The sequence below is a fragment of the Salmo salar genome, chromosome ssa03, assembly GCF_905237065.1.
Source record: "Salmo salar chromosome ssa03, Ssal_v3.1, whole genome shotgun sequence".
Classification (NCBI taxonomy): domain Eukaryota; kingdom Metazoa; phylum Chordata; class Actinopteri; order Salmoniformes; family Salmonidae; genus Salmo; species Salmo salar.
In genome coordinates, this window is record NC_059444.1 from 64,630,397 (window position 1) to 64,658,171 (window position 27,775).

General features: G+C 44.0%; 3 protein-coding genes across 7 annotated transcripts in view; all 3 read left to right on the forward strand.

Moving 5' to 3' along the window:
* The first annotated feature begins 5,147 nt into the window (after positions 1–5,147).
* LOC106601161 (angiopoietin-related protein 2) lies at positions 5,148–11,095 on the forward strand. Its single transcript, XM_014193122.2, has 7 exons — positions 5,148–5,902; positions 6,653–7,134; positions 7,331–7,471; positions 7,632–7,851; positions 9,455–9,648; positions 10,023–10,293; positions 10,437–11,095. The coding sequence occupies exons 2-7, from the start codon at positions 6,673–6,675 to the stop codon at positions 10,619–10,621; spliced, it is 1,473 nt and encodes a 490-aa protein (XP_014048597.2). The 5' UTR covers positions 5,148–5,902; positions 6,653–6,672; the 3' UTR covers positions 10,622–11,095.
* Positions 11,096–11,991: 896 nt separating this feature from the next.
* LOC123741690 (vascular cell adhesion protein 1) lies at positions 11,992–16,918 on the forward strand. 2 transcript variants are annotated; one of them, XM_045715121.1, is made up of 5 exons: positions 11,993–12,365; positions 13,710–13,991; positions 14,187–14,516; positions 14,620–14,888; positions 15,007–16,918. In XM_045715121.1, exons 1-5 carry the CDS (start codon positions 12,290–12,292, stop codon positions 15,010–15,012), a joined length of 963 nt encoding a protein of 320 aa, XP_045571077.1. In that variant the 5' UTR covers positions 11,993–12,289; the 3' UTR covers positions 15,013–16,918. The 2 variants fall into 2 exon arrangements, with proteins under 2 accessions (XP_045571076.1, XP_045571077.1); XM_045715120.1 differs by having other exon boundaries at positions 11,992–12,365; positions 14,620–16,918.
* A 306-nt stretch (positions 16,919–17,224) lies between these two features.
* LOC106601280 (cdc42-interacting protein 4 homolog) overlaps positions 17,225–27,775 on the forward strand; it is a 31,283-nt gene continuing 20,732 nt past the window's right edge. For all 4 annotated transcript variants that reach the window (XM_014193366.2, XM_014193367.2, XM_014193369.2 and 1 more), the window contains exon 1: positions 17,225–17,521. In XM_014193366.2, coding sequence (XP_014048841.1) covers positions 17,498–17,521 — 24 coding nt within the window. In that variant the 5' untranslated portion in view covers positions 17,225–17,497. The remainder of the gene's footprint in view (positions 17,522–27,775) is intronic.

The window sequence follows — 27,775 nt, forward strand, 5'->3', positions numbered from 1 at the left end:
GCCCGCGGACGTCCGGGTCGGGGCCTGTCAGTTCCATCCCCCAGCACCTCCGCTCCGACGCCCATGGAGCTGGGAGGTGCTACACTTAGGACAACCGGAGGAGGGGCCATTCCCTGCACCATCTGTGGCCGCAGAGGGCACACTGCTGGTCGGTGCTGGGGGGGTTCCTCAGGGAGTCGAGGCAGCAGGCAGGGCACTATCGTGTCACCCCAGGTGAGTCGGCACCAGGCTCACCCAGAGCCCCCTGTTGCTCACATGTATGTGTTTATTTCATTTCCTGAGTTTTCCCCGCATTCCCAGCATAAGGCACTAGTAGATTCAGGCGCAGCTGGGAATTTTATTGACCGTTCATTTGCCCATAGTTTAGGGATCCCCCTTGTTCCTGTGGATATGCCCTTCCCTGTGCACGCCCTAGATAGTCGACCATTAGGGTCAGGGCTGATTAGGGAGGCCACCGCTCCACTAGACATGGTTACGCAGGAGGGTCAAAAGGAGAGAATCAGTCTCTTCCTTATTGATTCTCCTGTGTTTCCCATGGTGCTGGGCTTACCCTGGTTGGCCTATCATGACCCCACTATTTCGTGGCAACAGAGGGCTCTCAAGGGGTGGTCACGAGAGTGCTCAGGGAGGTGTGTGGGGGTTTCCATCAGTGCGACTATGGTGGAAAGTCCAGACCAGGTCTCCACCGTGTGCATCCCCTCAGAATATACCGATTTGGCTCTCGCCTTCTGTAAGAAGAGGGCGACTAAATTACCACCTCATCGACGGGGGGATTGTGCGATAAATCTCCTGGTAGACGCAGCGCTTCCCAGGAGTCACGTGTATCCCCTGTCACAGGAGGAGACGGCGGCTATGGAAACATATGTCTCCGAATCCCTGGGGCAGGGGTACATTCGGCCCTCCACTTCACCTGCCTCCTCGAGTTTCTTTTTTGTGAAGAAGGATGGGGGTCTGCACCCATGTATTGACTATTGAGGTATCAATCAGATCACTGTGAGGTACAGCTACCCGCTGCCTCTCATCGCCAGTGTGATCGAGTCAATGCACAGGGCGCGCTTCTTCACAAAATTGGATCTCAGGATTGCTTACAACCTGGTGCGTATCCGGGAGGGGGGACGAGTGGAAGACGGAATTTAGTACCACCTCAGGGCACTATGAGTACCTCATCATGCCGTAAGAACAATCCGAAATTTATTTTTGATACTGTCGCAAAGTTAACTAAAAAGCATCATTCCCCAAGAGAGGATGGCTCTCACTTCAGCAGTGATGAATTAATGAACTTCTTTGAGGAAAAGATCATGATCATTAGAAAGCAAATTACGGACTCCTCTTTAAATCTGCGTATTCCTCCAAAGCTCCATTGTCCTGAGTCTGCACAACCCTGCCAGGACCTAGGATCAAGGGAGACACTAAAGTGCTTTAGTACTATATCTCTTGACACAATGATGAAAGTAATCATGGCCTCTAAACCTTCAAGCTGCATACTGGACCCTATTCCAACTAAACTACTGAAAGGGCTGCTTTCTGTGCTTGGCCCTCCTATGTTGAACATAATAAATGTCTCTCTATCCACCGGATGTGTACCAAACTCATGAAAAGTGGCAGTAATAAAGCCTCTCTTGAAAAAGCGAAATCTTGACCCAGAAATTATAAAAAACTATCGGCCTATATCGAATCTTCCATTCCTCTCAAAAATTTTAGAAAATGCTGTTGCGCAGCAACTCACTGCCTTCCTGAAGACAAACAATGTACACAAAACGCTTCAGTCTGGTTTTAGACCCCATCATAGCACTGAGACTGCACTTGTGAAGGTGGTAAATTACCTTTTAATGACGTCAGACCGAGGTTCTGCGTCTGTCCTCGTGCTCCTAGATCTTAGTGCTGCTTTTGATACCATCGATCACCACATTCTTTTGGAGAGATTGGAAACCCAAATTGGTCTACATGGACAAGTTCTGGCCTGGTTTAGGTCTTATCTGTGGGAAAGATATCAGTTTGTCTCTGTGAATGGTTTGTCCTCTGACAAATCAACTGTAAAGTTCGGTGTTCCTCAAGGTTCCGTTTTAGGACCACTATTGTTTTCACTATATATTTTACCTCTTGGGGATGTCATTCGAAAACATAATGTTAAATTTCACTGCTATGCGGATGACACACAGCTGTACATTTCAATGAAACATGGTGAAGCCCCAAAATTGCCCTCGCTAGAAGCCTGTGTCTCAGACATAAGGAAGTGGATGGCTGCAAGCTTTCTACTCTTAAACTCGGACAAAACAGAGATGCTTGTTCTAGGTCCCAAGAAACAAAGAGATCTTCTGTTGAATCTGACAATTAATCTGGATGGTTGTACAGTCGTCTCAAATAAAACTGTGAAGGACCTCGGCGTTACTCTGGACCCTGATCTCTCTTTTGAAGAACATATCAAGACTGTTTCAAGGACAGCTTTTTTCCATCTACGTAACGTTGCAAAAATCTAAAACTTTCTGTACAAAAATGACGCAGAAATATTAATCCATGCCTTTGTTACTTCTAGGTTGGACTACTGCAATGCTCTACTTTCCGGCTACCCGGATAAAGCACTAAATAAAGTGCTAAATACGGCTGCTAGAATCCTGACGAGAACCAAAAAATGTGATCATATTACTCCAGTGCTAGCCTCCCTACACTGGCTTCCTGTTAAGGCAAGGGCTGATTTCAAGGTTTTACTGCTAACCTACAAAGCATTACATGGGCATGCTCCTACCTATCTTTCCGATTTGGTCCTGCCGTACTTACCTACACGTACGCTACGGTCACAAGACGCGGTCCTCCTAATTGTTCCTAGAATTTCTAAGCAAACAGCTGGAGGCAGGGCTTTCTCCTATAGAGCTCCATTTTTATGGAATAGTCTGCCTACCCATGTGAGAGACGCAGACTCAGTCTCAACCTTTAAGTCTTTACTGAAGACACATCTCTTCAGTAGGTCCTATGATTAAGTGTAGTCTGGCCCAGGGGTGTGAAGGTGAACGGAAAGGCTGGAGCAACGAACCGCCCTTGCTGTCTTTGCCTGGCCGGTTTCCCCTCTTTCCACTGGGATTCTCTGCCTCTACCCCTATTACGGGGGCTGAGTCACTGGCTTACTGGTGTTCTTCCATGCCGTCCCTGGGAGGGGTGCTTCACTTGAGTGGGTTGAGTCACTGACGTGGTCTTCCTGTCTGGGTTGGCGCCACCCCTTGGGCTGTGCCGTGGCGGAGATCTTTGTGGGCTATACTCGGCCTTGTCCCGGGATGGTATGTTGGTGGTTGGAGATATCCCTCCAGTGGTGTGGAGGCTGTGCTTTGGCAAAGTGGGTGGGGTTATATCCTACCTGTTTGGCCCTGTCCGGGGGTTTCATCGGATGGGGCCACAGTGTCTCCTGACCCCTCCTGTCTCAGCCTCCAGTATTTATGCTGCAGTAGTTTATGTGTCGGGGGCTAGGGTCAGTCTGTCACATCTGGAGTATTTCTCTTGTCTTTTCCGGTGTCCTGTGTGAATTTAAATATGCTCTCTCTAATTCTCTCTTTCTCTTTCTTTCTTTCTCTCTCTCGGAGGACCTGAGCGCTAGGCCCATGCCTCAGGACTACCTGGCTTGATGACTCCTTGCTGTCCCCAGTTCACCTGGCCGTGCTGCTGCTCCAGTTCCAACTGTTCTGCCTGCAGCTATGGAACCCTGACCTGTTCACCGGACGTTCTACCTGTCCCAGACCTGTTGTCCCAGACCTGCTGGAACCCTGACCTATTCACCGGACGTGCTACCTGTCCCAGACCTGCTGTTTTCAACTCTCTAGAGACAGCAGGAGCGGTAGAGATACTCTCAAAGATCGGCTATGAAAAAGCCAACTGACACTTACTCTCGTGTTACTGACTTGTTGCACCCTCGACAACTTCTATGATTATTATTATTTGACAATGCTGGTCATTTATGAACATTTGAACATCTAGGCCATGTGCTGTTATAATCTCTACCCGGCACAGCCAGAAGAGGACTGGCCACCCCTCATAGCCTGGTTCCTCTCTAGGTTTCTTCCTAGGTTTTGGCCTTTCTAGGGAGTTTTTCCTAGCCACCGTGCTTCTACACCTGCATTGCTTGCTGTTTGGGGTTTTAGGCTGGGTTTCTGTACAGCACTTTGAGATATCAGCTGATGTAAGAAGGGCTATATAAATACATGTGATTTGATTTGATTTGATGACCAGTATGTGGGTAGGTTTCTGGGTCATATTGCCAGGACCGGCCAGGGGAGTGGGCGGCGTTCATCCCCTGTGCAGAGATGGCCCAAAACTCACTCAGCCACTCCTCCACTAACCTCTCTCCTTTCCAGTGCGTACTGGGGTATCAGCCGGTTCTGGCACTTTGGCATCAGAGCCAGATCAAAGCTCCTTCAGTGGACGAATGGTTAAAGCGCTCGGAGGAGACCTGGGAGGCCGCCCATGTGCACCTACAACGGGCCGTGAGGCGGCAGAAAGCGAGCGCCGACTGCCACCACAGTAAGGCCCCAGTGTTCGCACCGGGGGACCGGGTCTGGCTCTCGACCCGAAACCTGCCCCTCCGCCTGCCCTGCCGGAAGCTTGGTCCGCGGTTTGTGGGGCCATTTAAAGTCCTGAGGAGACTGAACGAGGTATGCTACAGGTTACAGCTTCCCCCAGATTATCGTATTAATCCCTCGTCCCATGTCTCTCCTCAGGCCAGTGGTGGCTGGTCCACTCCAGGAAGCTGAGGTGCGGAGGTTCCTCCGCCCCTCTGGACATCGAGGTGGCCCCGGCGTATGCTGTTCGAGCCATCCTGGACTCGAGGCGTCGGGCGAGGGGCCTTCAGTACCTCGTGGAGTGGGAGGGGTACAGTCCGGAGGAGAGATGCTGGGTGCCGGTGGAGGACGTTCTGGACCCTTCGTTGCTGCGGTATTTCCACCGTCTCCATCCGGATCGCCCTGCACCTCGTCCTCCGGGTCATCCCCGAGGTCGGTGTCGGCGAGCTGCTGGAGCCGCGCGTCAAGTGGGGGGTACTGTCACGACTTCCGCCGAAGTCGGTCGCTCTCCTTGTTCGGGCGGCGTTCGACATCAACGACTTTCGAGCCACCGCCGATCCACTTTTCATTTTCCATTTGTTCTGTCTTTGTCTTACACATCTAGCTTCACTCAACCAATTACTTGTTTATTATTTAACCCTCTGTACCCCATGTTGTGTTTGTGAGTGATTGTTTATTGTAATTCGGTCCGTCTTTGTGGGCTTGTGATGTTACTTTGTAAATGTGTCTTTTTGAGTAAAGTATGTTGATTACTCATATCTGCTGTCCTGCGCCTGACTCTCTACACCAGCTACACACAGGACCCTTACACAGGCTGAAGGGAGGCAACGAGCAGAGACAGAGAGAGGGCTCCTGCCTCCTGCACTGAGGGCCAGAGGCAGCTGAGCTGAGAGGATGGGAGGAGAGAGAGGGGGTGTCATTATGGTCGTTTGTAATTTTGTCTCTCTTTGTATAGAGGGCCCGTGACAGGGATGAAGTGAGGGGGAGGTCTTGCTGCTGAAAAAACATTGTGTGCCAGTTTGGTGTGTAGTTCTCTTTCTCCCTTGAGTCTTTCTTACTGTAGCTCAGTCTCTCTGGTCTGCCTGTCTCTGTGAGGCTCAGACACACTAGGAAAAAGGGTCGCCGGGCTGCATGCTACAGCCACATCGGTGGACTTTCTCATTGGGAGGCAATTCTGAGGCAGTAGACCATTCTGGGGCAATGCTAAGGAAAGGTCCATTAGTCCTGTCATCTGGATTCTAGATGAGGATGCTTTAAAGAAGTACATTCTGTACCCATTGGAGCTCAGGATTCTGGGATACACACAGGAACACAGCTGACAGAGTTTGCCAACTGACTCTATACCTCCGAACAGGACTGAGGTAAGTCATGCTCCTTCACTTTAAAAGTTACAAAGATAGGATCACCTTTCAGATTTAATAAGAATAGTGCTGCTATTATAATGACAGATTATCAATGGTTAATATTTGGCGATATGGTACAGGGCTTCTGACACTACCATTTGGCAATCATGTGATGTATTCTTTTTCTTTGGTATTCCAGTTTACTTACAGAAACTTGTTGGTACCAATAATGTGTCTCACTGAGGTTGAGGAGTAGTGACCCCTGCAATATAGTGTTTTGTGTCAATGTTGTGGTGATTATGGTGTTGACAATGGTGGTAGCCAGAGTTGACCCTGAAAGGATTGTGTTGACCAATGGGATGGAAGTGTGAGTTGACTCTGACTGGGTTTTGTTGACCATCGTCACACCAGTGTTGACTTGCTAATAAATTCCAGCCAGGCAGACAGGGTTAAGTGTACTTTCACCTTCCAGGGGAACATCTGATTGGCTTTCAAGGCTTAAAAGACAGTCTGAGCTGCATCTTAGATATTGCAGTAGCACTTTTACATGTTCTGCTTTCCACTGAAAATGCCTGTATGGAATATTTCATCTTTGTGGCCAGTGTCTGACTGTAATGTACTTGTTGGTGTACAATTATAGTTCTTTGAAATGGGCAAAAGCTAGTTTTACTGAATGAATACATCTCTACATGTTATAGATATAGAGTATCATATTTTATTGGGGGAATCTGCTAATGAATCTCTATCACTGCTTATTTCCATGGGCAGAAGAGCAGTTGAACAGGTAGATGGAGAAGCAGCTGACTATTGGCCTGTCTCTGTTGCTGGGGCTCCTCCTAGTCATGCCTGAGGTGGGGGGGCGGAAGGAAGAGTCCCAGAAGCGCCCGTCCCGCTCCTCAGAGCTAAAAGCAGGCCGCTGCTCCTACACCTTTATTGTTCCCCAGCAGAAACTGAAGGGGGCGCTGTGCGTGAGCACCGAGTCCACCACCGGCGCCGCCAACCGCTCAGAGGTAATGGCTCTGCGGGGTGAGTTGAGCCGTCAGCAGGAACAGCTGGAGAAGCTGAGGGGCCAGCTGGAGCAGGAGGGGGCCCTGGTTACGGAGGTACGGGCGCTACGGAAAGAGAGCGGCAGCATGAACTCCCGCATCGCCCAGCTCTACGCCCAGCTGCTGCACGAGGTTATGTACAGGAAGGACCAGGTGGTTGAACAGAGGCGGGTCGAGAACCTACTGCTCAATGCCACCGCACAGGTAATCAGACAGAGAACATTGTGGGAACAGCTGTGTTCATAAGGGGGAAGTTAGAATCATATAACTGTATACCTTCTCCTACTATCTCTCTACTGTCTTAGTATCCTTTACCTATCGATGATAGGCATGTAGCACCTTGATACATCCCTGATTGTCCCGTTGTCTGTTGCTCGGTCATGGTGGACCAACATCCCAGATGCTGCAGATCTCCACTAGTTACAGGGAGCTGGAGAAGAAGTATGGAGCCCTCGCCTCCATGATGAGCAACCAGAGTCAGCTCATCTCCCGGCTGGAGAAGCTGTGCCAGGCCACCAAGAACACTACCCCACCTCCACAGGTAGGGGGAGCTCTGTATTTATCAAACCACAGGCATTGTTATCATGGGCCTTTCTCAAGCACTGACCCTTACCCATGAAGCTAAAGTTGTACTATAACATACTACAGTACCCACAATGGTCTGTACAAAAGTCTTTATATATTTGTGTTGTATTGGACAGATGACCTCTGAACCCCTGAGTATCCAGTCCAGTGGGCGTCTGAATGACAGCTCAGAGTCCAAGGAGATGGCTAATGATGTTCAGAGAGACCAGGGTGCCCCTCCACTACAGCCACAGGAGGAGAGAGAACCCCTGCAGGGGACAAAGGTGCTCCCCACCACCATGGCTGACACCCCTACTGACGTCCCCTTCATAAGCTTCCCTGTCACAAAGACCCCAGGTAAATCACTGCACCCTCAGAGCTTACAACTGCCAACGGCGCTTTCAGCTTAACCAACACTGTCTATGTAGGAATGAAGGTCTGTCTTTGTAAGACAGTGTGAAAGAGTAACACTATGTATCTATCTTCCCCCGGCAGCGTTATCACACATTATAACGCCTTGTTTCTATTTCAGTCAATACATAGCACATCTCATTGGTTCCTGCTTTGTTTCGATATTGTTTTTCGATATTGTTTTTCTGTCACCTCTGACAACAATCAGAACAAGAAAACTGTTTTCTTTCGGCCCTTCAAATGCTTAATTGTTTGCTGTTGGGACCTTGAGTTTGTGTATGAAACAGTGTCAGTATTTTGTCAGTGTTATTTACACTCCAGAAGACACTGCAGAAGCTCGGGGAGTCACTGACCCGCTGATAGGACTTTGTTATCTCTCTGGGAATGCCTAAACAATGTCTAATAACTGCCAGCTTTTCTTATCAGAGTAGAGAAGGGGCTTTGTTAATGAGTAACACACACACACACAAAGTTTGACTTTGATATAACATTTGCAAATTCATCAATAATATTTGTTATAAATAACAATCAAATGGGCCAAAATATAATTCTCTTTTAGGAAATAAACCTCAAAAGTAGCTAATCCACAATTTGGTACCAATAATCAGATTTGTCAGCACCTCCTCTTTAGAAAGAGCGAATAGGATGAATTCCAAATAAAAATATATTAGAATCTAAAAAAATCTAATTTACCAGCAGTACACACAACAAACACTCTTTCTCTCTCTCTCTCACACACACACACACACACACACACACACACACACACACACACACACACACACACACACACACACACACACACACACACACACACACACACACACACCCTAATCACAGCCCTCTTTAGGACATTGCTATGTAACCTTGAATTACAAGGCGATACCCCCATACAATGCACGTTGTGTGTGCAAATGGAATGTGTGAGATTACAAGGCAGAGCATTCAGATGTGTGACACCACCTTGTATGGACAGGCTCCTCCCACAGTGGAGCTGAGCAGCAGCATGGGGACTTCACACCAGTTACAGTGTCGAATAAAGGGACCATGACTCAGAGCTTGTGTGATGAGTGACAAGGAGATACTTGTCTATAGAATGAGTATACGGTTACAGTATGAATTACCCTCGGTCTGGACTGTGTGAGAGAGAGGTGATGCTTAGCCTTTCTGTGTCCGTTCATGCGGTGTATGCTTTTCGTTTCCAGTGTGACATAAGACATACAACATGTGTTGTGAAAGAATGTCTTCGGCAGTAAAGAGATAAGCTGAAGCAAAGCGAGAAAACATGTATCTGTGACCCTGTTGGCTCTAAAACAAACAGAATTCCAGACCCCTCTCTCCATTACGTGTCTCACTCACTCCCATTCCCAGCAGTTGGTTGAGCCTGCCTAGTGGCAGGTGGGCGGAGTTTGGACGTTCTGGACTTCCATTAGTTCCATTGCACCAGGCATGCTCAATCGAGCACAATTATGACTATTTGAACCCAGGAATGTTCCGAAATCCTAACTGTCTTTGTGAATCACATACCTACACCATCTCTGTCCCTCAGGACCCTGGAGGGACTGCCAGCATGTGCTGGACTCGGGCGAGACCACCAATGGGATCTACCTGCTGCGTCCACAGAGCGCCAACCGGCTTCTGCAGGCCTGGTGTGAACAGACCAAGTCCCAGGGAGGCTGGACCGTGATCCAGAGGAGACAGGACGGATCAGTCAACTTCTTCAGGACCTGGGAGCAGTACAAGGTGCTCTCACCTCCAGTGTGCAGTGAGCCACTAAAAGTGAAGCGCTCAAGAGCTTGTTATGACATCAGCCAGTGTGCTATTACCATTACAATACAAAACACACAGTGAGTGTGTGCACTGGAGACCCATAATCCTTTCCCCTCCTCCATTTGCCTTTTATTTCAGCTGATTATATGTGATGAAACATGAGCTGTATAGTTACTGTAATTGACAACCATCACAGCGGGCTATAAAACCAGAAAAACAGCTGGTATTACAGCTCAGAGACTCAAGAGTATCCTTCAGTTGAGGACGGTTTAACACCACAGAAGTCATGAAAACTATTGCTACAGTGAACATAACCCTAAACTATCTGTTGTACCCCTCCACCCCAGCAAGGCTTTGGGAACCTGGATGGAGAGTACTGGCTGGGTCTGGAGCACCTCTACTGGCTGACCAAGCAGGCCCACTACAAGCTTCGGGTGGCCATGGAGGACTGGCAGGGCCGCCAGGTGTTTGCAGAGTACGACAGCTTCCGCCTGGAGCCTGAGAACGACTGGTACCGTCTGAGGCTGGGGGAATACCAAGGCAACGCCGGAGACTCAATGTCCTGGCACAATAACAAAGCCTTTACAACTTTGGACAAGGATAAGGATGCTTATTCAGGTGAATCCACTCTCACCTCTACTACCCTCTCTTTTTTCATTTCTGCCTCTTTTCATGGCTGCCTGTTTGAACACCCAGGTTTGGCTTAATGAGTTTAATGAGATAGTTTCTCATGAGAGTTTCTCTCTCCATTTCCTCATTAGGGAACTGTGCCCACTTCCAGAAGGGGGGCTGGTGGTACCACATGTGTGCCCACTCCAACTTAAACGGCGTGTGGTATCGAGGGGGTCACTACCGCAGCCGCTACCAGGATGGGGTTTACTGGGCAGAGTTCCACGGGGGCTCCTACTCCCTCAAGACAGTCACCATGATGATCAAACCCACCTAACCCTCTTCCCATTAGATATACACCACAGGAGGTTGGTGGCACCTTAATTGGGGAGGACGGGCTCGTGGTAATGGCTGGAGTGGAATAGTTTCAAATGTATTTGATGCCATTCCATTCACTCCGTTCCAGCTATTATTATGAGCCGTCCTCCCCTCAGCAGCCTCCTGTGTTATACACACATGTCAATCATGCATCACGGCAATATTATGGTTCCTTCATGGATAAGGAAGGATGTTAAAGTTCTTATATGTTAAACAGGTATGTTAATAAGACAGCGTTAGACTGACATGCCAACACAACATGTGGAATTGTTTTCTAACTGCAATGTATTTATTTTATAAAAAATTGCAAAACAATGTTTGAAGATTACACCACAAGGTGAAGTAGGAGTCCGTTTCTTTTGCTTATGAGAACTGACGTTGTGGTTTGATGCAGTGGTGTAAAGTACTCAAGTAAAAAATACTTACTACGTAAGTCATTTTTGGGGGTATCTACTTTACATTTTTGATTACTTTTACTTTATTACATTCTAGAAGAAAATAATATACTTTTTACTCCGTACATTTTCCCTGGCACCCAAAAGTACTTGTTACATTTTTAATGCCTACCAGGACAGGAAAATGGTCTAATTCACACACATAAATAGAAAATCCCTTGTCATCCCTACTGCCTCTGATCTGGCAGACTCACTAAACACAAATGCTTTGTTTATAAATTATGTGTAAGTGTTGGAGTGTTTCCCTGGCTGTAACGGTCGTCGTATGAAGTGGACCAAGGCGCAGCGGGTTGAGTGCTCATTTTAACTTTTATTTGAACACTGGAAAAACGAACAGTAATGCAGGCTACACACAGCTATGCAAAAAAAAAACAGCTTCCCACAAACCACAGGTGAAAAGGGCTACCTAAGTATGACTCCCAATCAGCAACAACGATGTACAGCTGTTCCTGATTGAGAGCCATAACAGGCCAACAAAGATATACACAACCTTGAAAATCATAGAAATACAAAACCAGAACAATACCCAAAAACCCCAAAACACATAAAACAAACACCCCTCTTACATAAGAACATATCCCAACAAACCCCGAACCACATAAAACAAACACCCCCTGCCACGTCCTGACCAAACTGCAACAACAAATAACCCCTTTACTGGTCAGGACGTGACACTGGCTATCGGTAAATAAAATAATGTGCTTAATATAAGGAAAAAGGTTTGCTTAATATAAGGAATTTGAAATTATTATACTTTTACTTTTGATACTTAAGTATATTTGAGCTATTGCATTTACTTTTGATACTTATGTTTGTTTAAAACCAAATACTTTTTTACTTACACTCAAGTAGGATTTTACTGGGTGACTTTCACTTTTACTTGAGTCATTTTCTATTAAGGTATATTTACTTTGACTCAAGTATGACAATTGGGTACTTTTTCCATCACTGGTTTGATGTCATGTTTCAGTTTAACAACTTCCTCTTTGCACAGCATCAGGGTAGGGTTTGAATTACCTCTTTGAAACACTTGCTTCACACAGTAAGCTCTCTGCCTGAGATACATTAACTGGCACTAGCATAGCGTTAGGACCGAGCCTGGACCAACGGGTGGACCATCAGTCAGGGCATCCTGTCTTACAACATCCCCCATCACCCTCACCTTGCTCAGCATGGGGTACCAGAGAACTACCATGATCTCACTCCAGAGGATGTTGGGCCTCCTCATGCTCATACTGTTACATGGAGGTGAGTGGTTAATTTGTTCCATACTTATCTATTAATGTCTATTGTTGTGATCGCTGTGTGGATTATGATGTTTTTGTTGACTGTAGTTTATCATATAGTTATTATCTACTCTGGTGATATAGTAACTGTTTGCTGTCTCCCAGGGTGGTACTTAAACATGTGCTTTCCTCCTGCTAACAACATTTTAACGGAAGTTGATTGTTGACAAAGGAAATTAGTTTTAACCCCACAATGGCCAATTTGAAGACTAATATTTGAGAGCAATTAAAGTCAAGAAATTCAAGTATTCAATGAGCAATAAAAAAGTTAGATTGATATGTTGCAATAATGCAATAAGGTAACAGTCATCAGTAGACACGGCCCTGAGTTTTTCCTGATCAGGTCACATGGATAGAAACACCTCAGGACCCTAATTAAAGGATACAATTATATAATGACATGAAATCACAAGAAACACACACTCACTCAGGTACAACACAGACACTGTTGATGTTATTGAGTGATATGTCAGTGTCTAAATGGGTGGGGTGGGTGTGAATTTCCATGTGGTGTAACACTGAGGGCAACATATATGACTGCTGATGGTGGGTGTGGTGCTTGGTTGTTAGTATGGTAGTTTGGCTAGTATGTGCTAACCTATTGTCACGACTTCCGCCGAAGTCGGTCCCTCTCCTTGTTCGGGCGGCGTTTGGCGGTCGACGTCACCGGCCTTTTAGCCATCGCCGACCCACTTTTCATTTTCCATTTGTTTTGTCTTTGTTTTACACACCTGGTTTCAATCCCCCAATTACTTGTTCATTATTTAACCCTCTGTTCCCCATGTTTGTTTGTGAGTAATTGTTTGTATGTATACAGTCCGTTATTGTGGGCTAGTTTATTGTGTTGTATTTATTGATTCCTTGAGTAAATTACGTTTCTTACTCATATCTGCTGTCCTGCACCTGACTCCTCCACACCAGCTACACACAGGCCGATTACACCTATATAAACTCCATATTTGACAGAAGCACCATTGTCACGTTTGTAACACATAGGGATGGACTATGTGCTTTACAGTGCACTATTAAGCAATTGTTGTTCCATGATATACTGTACTTCCACAATAGGAAATGCGTCTGAATATTTTGGGCAAGGTGATTCCCCTTTCAGCATGTTTCAGAAGGGATGAGATCATCAACAACCTAATGTAATATTTTCATGAGAAATTTAAATGTTTGGGCAACCAATGATCAGCCATTTCATGTAATGTGGCTCAGAGTTCACCCGTACTGCAGTTTCCAGGAAAGGTCATTGTGAAATCCAAACAAAGACTAAAGGCACCACCCACTCTGACTTTATCACCAGCTGCAGATGAAGCATGTCTACCTGACATCAACCACCTGACTCTGGAGCCTCCTGTGGCGGTGGTGAGACACGGGGATCCACTGGAGGTCAACTGCAGTACATTGTTCAACACCCACCTAGGGATGCACTGGGTCTCTACAGAAGGAAATACAAGCTTGGAGAAAAATAGCCAGTTTGTCACCTGGAACATGACTGTGGTGGACTGGGGTACACAGGCTCGGTGCAACATAAAGTTGAATGGGAGTCTCCTATGCAGTCAAGACCTTACTCTCACTGTGTACAGTAAGTGTGTCCCATTGAATATGAGTATATTCATTAGGAAAACATCACCGTTTAGCGAGTATGAAATAATGTTGTTGTTTTTTCTGTACAATAGTGAAGTCCACTATACAATTAACACATACAAGTAGGAAGTATAAAAGAGAAATGAAAAATACATGTGGAAAACAATTATTGAAAAAATGATTTCTATCACAGAGATTCCAGACAGCGTCTCCATCTCTGTTTTGAGACACTCTGGTCCCATGGTGGAGGGGACAGAGTACCAGCTGCAGTGTGACATACAGAACATCGCTCCTCTACAGAACCTGGTTGTGAAGTGGTACAAAGGGAATGAACCCTTAGATAATGTAACTTACAGTATCGTCAGTAAGACACCAGTGGATGTGTCTGATACTCTGATGATCAGCCCCAGTAGACATGATGATGGAGCTCAGTATAGATGTAGAGCACAACTGGACCTGGGACCAGAGGGACCACAACCCCATCCTACAGTGACATCAGAACCTCTCAACATTACTGTGCACTGTGAGTTTATCAATACACAATCTTGCCTCTGTACCCCTGACCAGGAGGGAAGTTCTACAACTGTATACGTTTAAAACTGCCTAAAAGCACCTCTTCTCCTCAGACGCTCCTGAGTTCCTTCCAGGGAATGACACAGTGGAGGTGAGTGCAGGCAGTGATGTGTCTCTGGACTGCAGTGCTGAGGGGAACCCTCCTCCTGAGCTGAGGTGGACCAACAACACTGCAGAGGGAAATGCCAATGAGACCACTGTAGGGCGCCTGCGTACTCTCAATATCTCCAGAGTAACAGCTAATGCAACTTACAACTGCACAGTCACAAATAGACTGGGCTCCATCACCAAGCATCAGAACCTCTCAACATTACTGTACACTGTGAGTTGGCTATTAATCTTGATATTTTTCATAAATCAAAAACACATGACGGGTATGGCTTCCAATTCCAATTGAAATCCCATAAGTTGCATAGTTTTGAGTGGTCTCTGAACTGCAGTGCTGAGGGGATCACTTCTCCTGAGATGAAGTGGAACTTCACCTCTGCACGCAATGTGACGTTGTCCACTGAGGGGCGCCAGAGGACTATTAGAATCACCACAGCCACTTCTACCAACGCTGGGATCTACATCTGCACTGCCACGAATAGAGTTGGGACGGCCACCAGAACAACAAGAGTAACTATGAAAGGTATTATAACTGACTGACTGAGGGTCATGTTATGGTAGAAACGTAGCTGACCCTGATGTAGTGATTCCTATTGTCATAAGACATACTTCATATTCTTTCAGTAAGATGAATGAATGAATCGCATTTAATTCTAAAGAGCTGAATTGCGAAACAGAAATCCTAGATCACAAGCTAGCCTGAATCAATTCATAAACAGAATTGGTCTGAATCATGTCTAAACTCTCCTGTTCTCCTTCTATTTCCTCCTCTTCAGATGACCCCACAATTATAATTATTGTAATTATTACATTAGTTATCCTGGTCAGTACCCTGGTACTCCTGAAAGTCTTCTGTATGTTGAGGAAAAGACAAGGATATTATAATTTCATAACAATCAACACCACAGTCGTCACCCAGCCAAACAATGTTCCAATGATGCCACTGTGTACAACAGGGGTAGACAAATCTGATCCAGAGGGGTATCCTACGAAGGTTTGAGGAGTTACCTAGGTAAATTATGAAAACCCTTGTGTTCAACTCGGGATAGCCAGTCATATCAAAGTGTCTCACCCTTTAGCCAGGTACATTTCAGAACGAATCTGCTCCTGAGCAGGCTAACTCCAGTCCAGTAGAGGCTGCTGAGGGGAGGACGGCCCATGATAATGGCTGGAACAGAGCGTGGATGCCATTCCACTGATTGCGCTCCAGCCATTTACCATGAGCCCGTCTTCCCCAATTAAGGTGCCACCAACCTCCTGTGAACTCCACTTACACTGAATGAAACGACTGAGCCACGAGTTGAGGACCAATGAAATAAGAATCCCTCTCGCTTGTAAAGATTGTGTCAACATCCACTTCATTTTAGGATGACAATATTTTATTCATGAAATGTTTTTTGTTTGTACATTTTTTTTAAAGGTTAAAATATATCACATTCCAAATTTAGTAATGACAGAATGCATTTTAAACTTCATGCAGTAACACTTTTGTATGACATGAAAATGATTTGGTCTACAAGCAACAATGGGATTTAATAAATCAAATCATTAAAAATACATTTCATCCACATCATTGAACAATTCATTCTGAATGAAAAGCTAAATATAATTTTTTCAAACAACAATGAGACTGCGTGATCTGCAACATTTTTTTTTCAATGTAAGATTAAAGTGGGGATTCAATCAGACTAGTGTATTTTCCTTGATTTTTGAATGTGACTTTGAGTAACAAATCTATGTGAGTTTACTGTTAATGTACTTGTATGGTATTTGGAGTCAAAGTCAACAATGTGTAGACTAGACACATAGGGACGCAACTTTGGTTTTAGAAGTGGGGGGACATAAAAACATTTTTTTTTAAATATCCAGTCGGATAAACACTCCAAGCAGCCTATGCGACTGCTCGGAGACGTCTGCATGGTCTTAAAGCACACCGTTGCATCGTTTTGTATCACATTCCAATGATAAACTGTGGGGGACAAAAAATGCAATTTCAGAATATGGGAGGGGGGACGGACATGCCCCCCATCCCCCGTCCCCAGTGAAAGTTGCGACCCTGCTAGGAATTACACTGTATAAGAAAATAACAAAAGGAAATGTATTACTGCCATGTGCTCTTGAACAAATAGTGTTGTAAAATTTGAGGATTTATGTAAGTATGAAGTAGCTAGAATACTGTCGATACATGGGCCTTGATTCAGTGGTACAGTTTGTTGAATTGTGTTTAAACAATCTTAACTATGAGCTTTTTGTGTGACTAGCGTTTTTTTAATGCTTTTGTAGATTTTTGGCTGTTCAAGTGTCTTGCATCTGTCATCATACAAAGGAATTTAATAAGAATGTTCATATTTCTATATCAATGCTTAATTGTATTGCTTGCTGTAGTCTAATTACAGTAGAATCTGAACATTAATTTTCCTTTATAAAACTATTTTCAAAACTGTTTTTAAAAGTAAATAAACAAGCATCACTGCTTATGACATGCCACTGCCAGTCTGTCGCCAGTGAACATTTTATTGAAGGCAAATACATTAGGGATCTGTCCCTTTAAGAATTAGGATTTGGGAGTGACGCGGATATGAAAGCTAGTTTATCCCTCTTTCCTTTGCAACGAATATTGTTTAGATTAACTAGACTAGTTAGCGATAACTAGCTAAATTATAGGGAGAAATGATTCTCACTGTTTAGAAACGGAAAGGATACCAGAAGGGGTATTTGAGTGTCCTCGGAATTCATATATCAGGATTGAGGCGTCCTCCAAATTGGGATAACTTTGAAGAAGTTCTTTGTATTCAGGGATCCGCTGATAAGAAGACGTTAAACATGGACTGGGGAACGGATCTCTGGGTGAGTTTGCGAGCTGTCTGGGATCTGCAATGGGCTTCAGCTCTCGTGAAGTTTTGCAAAGTATTGTTTTTGTCACTTTTAATGTAATGTTTCATGTAGGTTATTCTATGACTATGAGCATACCAAGAGGCGGGGTTTGATGGAGGTAGTCAAACAATACTGAGAATTTATTATTATTTTTTTTTTTTATTTACATTTTGGAAATCATTTGGGCTTCGTCCCCTTGTATCATATAAACATACATACTATTTCGTACAATTGCAGGAAATATGTTTTTGCCGTTTTAAAGCTATCTGCCCAGTACAGAATGCAGTGCTGCCAACTTTTGAAGAAAGCTTGGAGCGGAGATTTACGTGTGAATTTCATTTCCCCCTGGCACAACCCCTAGATGGGGGAGGACTGGAGGTCCTCCTCCAAGAAAATGTTACTGTTTTAAAACAAATTTCCTGCAATTCTATGTATTTTGACATGGCGTAGGCCTATGACCGGGGTGGACACTTTTATTCAGACAGTAATGAAATGAGATCGGGAACACAGGCAAATGCTAGAAACAGTGGGAAGGTTGTAAGCAGGGATTGATCCCTGTTCTCAGGTGGAAAGTTGTATGCTCGGCACAGACATTTTTAATGTTAATGGAAGTGGATAACATTTTTTTTTTAAATGGGTCTGGAAGAATATCCTGCTTGCTTTCCAGGAGAGTTGGCCACATCTGATCTATGTTTCCCAAGTGCTGGGTGTTTGAAAAATTTCTTAAAATCACCCAAGCTTGATGAAAAATTGAATGAATATCAATATTCAGGTGGTTTATGCCTACTAAGGATATAGATTGGGGGTAAGGCACTGCGATAGACTAGCGTCCTATCCAGGGGGTGTACTTTACATCAAGCTGCCTCACGCAACAGTAACAGGAGATGGGCTCCTGCCCTATGAGCCGTTACTGGCTTGTGCAAGCCAAGGCTCGTGCAAGGATACTTACTACTTATGCTTACTATATAGTTGAAGATCCTTGCTGTCATCTTACTCTACATAGTCCCCCTACCATCTCTGCCTAGCTTGTGCACAATACAAAAATATTTGATTCCTGGAGCATTAAATATCAATGCTTATTTGTATAAATTATTCAAAACTGTCCATGAATAGCTGCAATAATACATAGCCTCATCATTCATTTTCAAAGACACAAGTAGCCATATCAGACTTCAAATATGTGATTACACTGGCAAAATTGGGAAGAAGTGGAATAATAAAATGTTTGGGGAATGTCGGTAGTGTTCTTGCTGACAAGCACAGTAATTACCCTATATTTTAGCCCATTGTTGAGAATGAGAATTGTTCCATTGATCATACTGAAGTAAATTGATAATAAAATCTCTTGATGACAAGATGTCATAAATCTGACTCTACACCCTAACCAAACAATTGTTCTATTCATTGCCCCCCCCTCTAGAATCAAACATACAGTTTTCGGTTCACAATCTGTTTGACATTACATTTACATTTAAGTCATTTAGCAGACGCTCTTATCCAGAGCGACTTGACAAATTATTTATCACCAAACGAGGGGACTAATGCAAGTGTGGATGAAATCGACTTTATTATATGCTGTCAAAAGGCTGAATTCCATGAAGCTGATTCCTACTCCAATATGTGATAGATGCCGCATGAATGCTGTTGGAACACTAATGCTCATGTTTTGGGAATGTCCAGTGGTGTCCCAGTTCTGGTTACATGTTTTAAATTGCCTTACTACAGTTTTGGGTTTCCCTGTGAACAAAGATCCACCTTTGTTTTTGTTGAATGAGGACTCTGCATTTGTACTGCAACTGGTTCAGAAAATGAATCATTTATGTGGGGTTGACATCAGCAAAAAAGGTTATCCTTAGTGCTTGGATTACCCCTACAATCCTCTCACCTCAAACATTTTCAAGATGTTGTTCGTATAGAGCGATCAGTGCCCGTGATAAATAAAGCTCAGGTAAATCCAGTTGAGGCATGGGATGTATTATGCAAAACTCTATCAGATATCAACAACTCTTAGACCAAGCAATGGACCTACATGGTAAGGGAACACCCCCCTGAAATGGACAGAAATTAATGGGATCTTATTGGCACCATACGAAACATATACACGATGTACAATACCACTCAAATGGACATCGTTTCATTCAAAACTGATTGCAAATGCCATATGGCAAATGTCAAGTGTCACACAGCAAAAATCCAAAAATGGCGAGCGCGCTCCACCGTAAATTTTCATATTGCAAATGTAACACAAGTCAAGACCCAAGGGTCAAATTTTGAAAATGTGAATTTTTTTTCAAAAACGTATCACTCCCTTAAACTGCTTTCTGGACCGTTTTTTTGAAATTCTTTCGATTTTTTTTTGGGGGGGGTCAATTACACATGTATGAGAACTGTATGAACATACTTTTGTCATATTTTATTGTCATAATTTTTTTAATTGTCCATAAGGCATATGTTTTGTGTATTTGCAATATGATTTCATAGGAAGTCAAAAGTCCAAGTCAAAGGTCAGTGAACCATTGCCAAATGCCATAAGAAATGTCCAAATGCAATATGAAAGTATTGAAAGTGCCAAATCAGGGTGTTATGTCCATTTGCCATGTACGATCATAGGAAGTCGGTTTACAAACCCAAAAGTCAGTGAACCATGTCCAAATGGCATTTATACTGCCCAAATGATATATATAGCCCTATGTTAAGCCATGAATCAACCTAGATGGTCTATTTGTCATGTATGATGAGGGAGAAGTGGGACTCGACTTGAGCTCTAGAACAGGTTTCTAAAGTTTCAGAGCTCTAGGTCTGACGGTTCTTTGATAGTTCTAACAAAGGTAACTATTGCAGGCTCTGTGTGTCTCTAAGCCACACTGTGTCACTCCGTGTGTGTGTGTGTGAGAGAGCGCTTTTCTTGGAAATCTGATGGGAGAAGTGATTGATTTACAGTTCATGAGCGTTGCCTAATCACACGTATGAAGTTTTGGAAAGATCTGACTTTTTTAACCTTTCGAAACAGCCCCTATGACCCTAATTTAAGGGACTTCCGGTTGGCACAGGAAGCTGAAAGTAAACACATATCGTCATTGGGGTAGGCTCTTACAGAATGCTGAGTTTAACGTCTTTAGGTTAAGAATTTACTGATCTACATAGGGTTGAATGCAGTGATTTTCACAAACTGCAGGTTTGGTATATCAAAACACCTTTAGGGTGAATTTAATCACTTCCGGTTGCTCCAGGAAGCTTAGAATCAACGCAGGTAGACCTCATAGTGGCCTGATGAATTGTCATCGAAGACCGGTTCATAAGGCATTCATAACCCACGTAGGCTTCAGGTTGAATTTAGGGGAGCAGGCAATGTCTTCCTATGGGGAGAGAAGTCATTGCAAACTGCTTGACGTAAACACCTTATTTTCACTGTGCTTCTAACCCTAATGGTTCTCCTGCTGTCACCCAAAAGCACCTGAAATTTAGGGCCAGGCTTCATTTTGGGCCTTCTTTTTTTCACGGTTGCTGCGCTCAGACCGAGCGAGGTACGGTCTAGCGGGGCATCTCGTTGAACTCGGCACAGCCTAGAGATTATGGTAATGCCGTTGCAGGCTCTGTGTCTTTAAGCCCCGCACTGTGTCACTCCATCCTTGCTGTGTGTGTGTGTGTGTGTGTGAGAGAGCTTTTCTTTGACATCTGTTGGGAGAAATGACTGATTTACAGTTCATGAGGGTTCCCTAATCACACATATGAAGTTTTGAAAAGATCTGACCTTTTTAACCCTTCGAAACAGCCCCTATGACACCATTTTAAGGTACTTCCGGTTGACACAGGAAGCTGAAATTGAACACACATCCTCCTTGGGGTAGGCTCTTATCTTCTTGGTGACGGGGCAGTATTCGGAAATTCAGGTGAATAACGTGCCCAAATTAAACTGCCTGCTACTCGGGCCCAGAAGGTAGGATATGCATATTATTAGTAGATTTGGATAGAAAACACTCTGAAGTTTCTCAAACTGTTTGAATGATGTCTGTGAATATAACAGAACTCATATGGCAGGCAAAAACCTGACAAAAAAATCCAACCAGGAAGTGGTTTGTAGTTTTCAAATTATTGCCTATCCAAACTAGTGTCTCTGGGGTCATTTTGCACTTCCTAAGGCTTCCACTAGATATCAACAGTCTTTAGAATGTTGTTTCATGATTCTACTGTGACTGGGGAGAGAATAAGAGCATATGGAGTCAGATGACTGAGAGAATGACATGAGTTCAGTGGCGCGCACTCACCTGTGAGTTAGCTGTGTTCCTTTTCTTTTTTGAAGACAAAGGAATCGTCCGGTTGGAATATTATGGAAGATTTATGTTAAAAACATCCTAAAGATTGATGCTATACATCGTTTGACATGTTTCTACAAACGTAAATATAACTTTTTTTGACTTTTCGTCGTGACATTTTGCACACGCTTCCTGCATTTGGAGTAGTGGACTAAACGCGGCAACAAAAAGGAGGTATTTGGACATAAATGATGGACTTTATCGAACAAAACAAACATTTATTGTGCACCTGGGAATTCCTGGGAGTGCATTCTGATGAAGATCATCAAAGGTAAGTGAATATTTATAATGCTATTTCTGTTTTATTTTTTTAGTTGACTCCAAAATGGCGGGTATCTGTATTGCTTGTTGTTGTCTGAGCACTGTACTCAGATTATTGCAGTGTGCTTTCGCTGTAAAGCCTTTTTGAAATCGGACAATGTGGTTGGATTAACGAGAAGTATATCTTTAAAATGGGATATAATAGTTGTATGTTTGAGAAATTTTAATTATGAGATTTTTGTTGTTTTGAATTTGCCGCCCTGCTATTTTACTGGCTGTTGAATAGTGTGTCACGCTAGCGTCCCACATGTCCCAGAGAGGTTATACAATATTGAGTTTAAGTCTTTACCTTCTAGAACTGACTTATTTACAGAGGGTTGAATGAGTGTGTGTTATTTCAGAAAATCACAGAAATCTCGCAGAGCTCCGAAACACGCCTTAACGGATTCGTCTGAACGCGCTGCAACTGGATCTGTAACTTTTTTTGGAAAAACCCCCCACATTTTTTTGAACATCACCAATTGTACATTGTACGATTTCTCTTAAATTACGATAGCTAAATGTCTGGTTCTTTTTTTGCTGACACCGTAGGTTCATGTACTTTGATGTGAAGCGGTCAAATTAGCGCTCTATTTTTGTTTTTGACCTTTAATCCCAGAAAAATGGCCTTAACTCAAAAAGTGTTGAGGCCTCGATGCCATCTTGTTCGGGGCCAACTGCCCATTATGCCAAACCTATGCTCACCAAGTTTCGTCTTCAAAGTCTTTTCCGTTTAGGAGAAATGGCCACGTCGTGATTGGTGATGTTTTGTACATTTGCAATAAGATTCCATTCGCCATCTGCTGGAATTTACCGGGACAGCGGAAAAATGGGAAAATTTTATAAAACGGATAACGAATGTCCGAGACTTCGTTCGATGACTTCCCGGAAGATCTGGCCCCGGTGCACAGCCCACCACCGTCCGTGAATTTTACAAACATTCACGGACGTCTAGTAAGCGACCGTACATTTGCAATATGGAGTTTCTCATCAATCAAACAGCAAATGCCAAAATGTGCCCTTCATGTATGTAAGTGCCAATGCGTGAGAGATGGCAGCTCTGAGTTTGCTTTAAAAAAACCCTAGAGTCGGTGTCCGTGCCCTGCGGAACCCTAATTAGCATAATAATACATCTGTCAATGCAAGCAAGAGGGCAGTTTTTTTGCATTGGATGCGTCTCAATCCATCGCATCCGCTGTTGTCGCAGTTCCGCATCTGCGGTGAAAGGTGGCAGAACTAGAGTAGGGTTTGTCAGACCATGAGACATTCCAAAAATCTGTCTTCTCACAAAATCGTATCTAGCGTCCAAACGGTTTGGCCTACAAACTATTATGACTCCTCTATGGAAAGATTACTCCATGGGACACGTCTGAAGTTGGTACAGCTGATCTGCCAACTTCTGTCTGTAGCATCCAAACAGTCTGGACTACAATAATATAACCCCTCTGTGGAAAGGTTAGACTCACGAACATGTACATGTCGGTTGTTTTGCTCTAGGACGCCCACAGGCCTCACAAGACTCATTTGAAGGTCCCCCGGCACCAGTTGAAAGAAATTAATGGAAGCATATACTGTGCATTGGGAAAGTATTCAGATCCCTTCCCTTTTTTTCACATTAAGTTACATTTCAGCCTTATTCTACAATGGATTAAATTCATTTTTTTCCCCTCATCAATCTACACACACTACCCCATAATGACAAAGCGAAAACAGTTTTTTTTAAAATTTGCTAATAAATTAAAAATAAAGCAGAAATACCTTATTTACATAAGTATTCAGACCCTTTGCTATGAGACTCGAAATTGAGCTCAGGGGCATCCTGTTTCCATTGATCATCCTTGAAATGTTTCTACAAGCTGATTGGAGTCCACCTGTGGTAAATTCAATTGATTGGACATGATATAAGTTCCGACAGTTGACAGTGCATGTCAGAGCAAAAACCTAGCCATGAGGTCGAAGGAATTCTCCGTAGAGCTCCGAGACAGGATCGTGTCGAGGCACAGATCTGGGGAAGGGTACCAACACATTTCTGCAGCATTGAAGATCCCCAAGAACACAGTGGCCTCCATCATTCTTAAATGGAAGAAGTTTGGAACCACCAAGACTCTTCCTAGAGCTGGTCGCCTAGCCAAACTGAACAATCGGGGGAGAAGGGCCATGGTCAGGGAGGTGACCAAGAAGCCGATGGTCACTCCCACAGATCTCCAGAGTTCCTCTGTAACCTTTCAGAAGGACAACCATCTCTGCAGCACTCCACCAATCAGGCCTTTATGGTAAAGTGGCCAGAAGGAAGCCACTACTGCTTGGAGTTTGCCAAAAGGCACCTAAAGGGCTCTCAGACCATGAGAAACAAGATTCTCTGGTCTGATGAAACCAAGATTTAACTCTTTGGCCTGAATACCAAGCGTCACGTCTGGAGGAAACATGGCACCATCCCTACTGTGAAGCGTGTTGGTAGCATCATGCTATGGGAATGTTTTTCAGCGGCAGGGACTGGGAGACTAGTCAGGATCGAGGGAAAGATGACTGGAGCCAATTACAGAGAGATCCTTGATGAAAACCTGCTCCAGAGCGCTCAGGATCTCCAGACTGAGGTGACAGTTCAGCTTTCAACAGGACAACGACCTTAAGCACACAGCCAAGACAACACAAGAGTGGCTTCAGGACAAGTCTCAATGTCCTTGAGTGACCCAGCCAGAGCCCAGACTTGAACCCGATCGAACGTCTCTGGAGAGACCTGAAAATAGCTGTGCAGCGATGCTCCCCATCCAACCTGACTGAGCTTGAGAGGATCTGCAGAGAAGAATGGGAGAAACTCCGCAAATACAGGTGTGCCAAGCTTCTAGCGTCATACCCAAGAAGACTCAAGGCTGTAATCGCTGCCAAAGGTGCTTCAACAAAGTACTGAGTAAATAGTCTGAATACTTTTATGTAAATGTGATAGTTTTTTAGAAATTAGCAACATTTTCAAAAAACTTGTTTTTGTTTGTAATTGAGGTATTGTGTGTAGATTGTTTGTTTTCCTTATCAATGTAATCAATTTTAGAATAAGGCTGTAACGCAACAAAATGTGGAAAAATTCAAAGGGTCTGAATACTTTGTATACAATGTACACATACCCATGCATGCATACATACTGAACAAAAATATATAAATGTAACGTGCAACAAGTTCAAACATGTTACTGAGTTACAGTTTATATAAGGAAATCAGTCAATTTAAATAAATTCATTAGGCCCAAATCTATGGATTTCACATGACTGGGAATACAGATATGCATCTGTTGGTCACAGATATCTTAAAAACAAAGGTAGGGGTGTGGATCAGAAAACCAGGCAGTATCTGGTGTGATATCATTTTTTATTTAAGCTTTATTTAACTAGGCAGCGTGCCTCATGCAGCGTGACATATCTCCGTCGCATAGAGTTGTCAGGCTGTTGATTGTGGAATGTTGTCCCACTCCTCTTCAATGGTTTTCCTAAAGGAAACTCTGGAATGACTAAGATTTTTGAATATTCACATGAAAATCTGTCGCCAATTGGATGGGTCCATATTATTTTTTTTGACACCTTGAGTTGGACCAGCATGTCACTCTGAACAGATACAAATGTGACGCTGTTTACACAAACAATCCAATTCTGTTTTTGTTCACTAATTTGTCCTTTGCCCAATCAGATCAGTTTGTTTTTTTTGCCCATTAATTTTAATAGTGTGTGATTGCAGCACGCAATTTGTGGCGTTCCTGCATGTGAGCATTCCTGAATCTGCATATAAGCCCCCCCCCTTCCATAAATGGGCAAAAGATCAGAATTGGGCTGTCTGTGTAAACGCAGCCATTGTAGCAGGTAAATAAGTTGTAGTATGATTTGTAACTCAAATCAAAGTGCTGTCATTGGAGACCCTGAAGAACAAAGCAGCTTGTGCTGGTCTCTTGTCTCTCAGCTCATTATGGTATTAGCTAGCTAGCCAAGTTCAAGTCAATGTTTAATTTCTCAAGAAAAAGCTTATGACCCAGATTGTTGTGCACAAACTGCCAGACATTCAGAATGTCTAGGGCCTAGGACTTTGCTGTTTTAAACTCGTGTGAATTTCATTGACATTCCTTGCCCCAAGACTAGTTTTGTCCTAAGGAAGGATCCACTTTTGGGAGGGCCATGCCTGCAACAAGTTGTCACACAGTTGGGCGTTACTTGATTCCCAGAAATAGGACACTTTTGCCTCTTGCTGCCCACTGCGCGCATGGATGGAGCACAGTCTCAAGGGCATGGGCATGGCTGCTTGAGCCAAGCTCATCGCTTGCTACCCTGTAGTAACTTTGCTCCTAATACATTTTCTTTTGCAACTTATATTGTCACCCACCATTTACTTGGAGATGACATATTGAATGATATCAGTTACATGATGGCACATTTACTCCAGATCCTTCAATGTTTTCAACATTTCAACAATGCACTGTACTGAGCATGCCAGAGGTCACCAACCCAACTCTAGTCCTGGAGAGAGGGTTTGCCAACTAGGCTAATTACTGACCACCAATCCTTCATTGAGGAGTTTAAAATAGCCTGGGAAAACACTGTAGTGTACACTTGCTTTCCAGGACCAGGATTGGTACCTTGTGACAACAAACAATAGCTTACTTTTTAACATAGATAGCTGGATGGATCTTTGCTCTCGCTCATCGATCTCACATGGTTTTAATGAGTATAATGAGTTGATTTCAACCTCTCTTGACTGCCACCGGTTGTCATGGATTCCCCAGCCAATGTGCACAAGAGTGAGTTACAGTGGTAGCTGGGAGGCGACACAATGAACAAGACAAACAGAGAAACAAGCAGTCTTTTCACTAGAAAATCAGACCGAGAACACACTGCCCCTCAATGTTGCTACACTGTTTATCTGAGAGCTAGGCTGTGGCTACTCCACCACCCACCCAGTGATCTGACCTCCTCCACACACCCACCCACCCACCCACATAGTGAGTATGTAAATGGAGGGTTAGTTTGGATGGTAGGTTCTGACCTCATTACCCATGTTCCCCCTGGGCCTCTCTCTCGTCCTCCTGTCCCCTTTCCATCCTCTGTGCTGCGCTGCATGGAGCACCAGCAACCTAATTAGGTTTGACCTCATTTAATGAACTCAAAACATCTCATCTATCCATGCTCTTGTATTTATTTATATGGATGTATTTGCCACATCTGTTTCACTTTTTAACCCAAGAGACATTTCTTCAAACCTCTAGTTTTCTCTGAAAACATGCAAAATCAAAGAGATTTTATTAGCTGGTAGTTTACTGTACCTTCTATCAGGTTTAGACCATACTACTAGTGAAATTGATTGTGAGAGAATGACTTCAATTTGCACACAGATCTAACCAGGTTTTCATATGTTTGTATTTATGTGTGAGGGAGACTATTGGCAAACATTCATTCAACATTCATTCCTTCTCTCGCCACAATGTCCAGACTGCCTAATTGGTTGTGATTGTGTTTGGCCAGTAACGTTCGTGGCCAACTGTGCTGCCTGCTCTGTGGCATCTGTCCCCTGCTTTCCTTGCCGTTAATCCAGCAGTTATTTTAGGCACCTAGTGTTCAGTGTGCAAGATCAGTGTATAGGC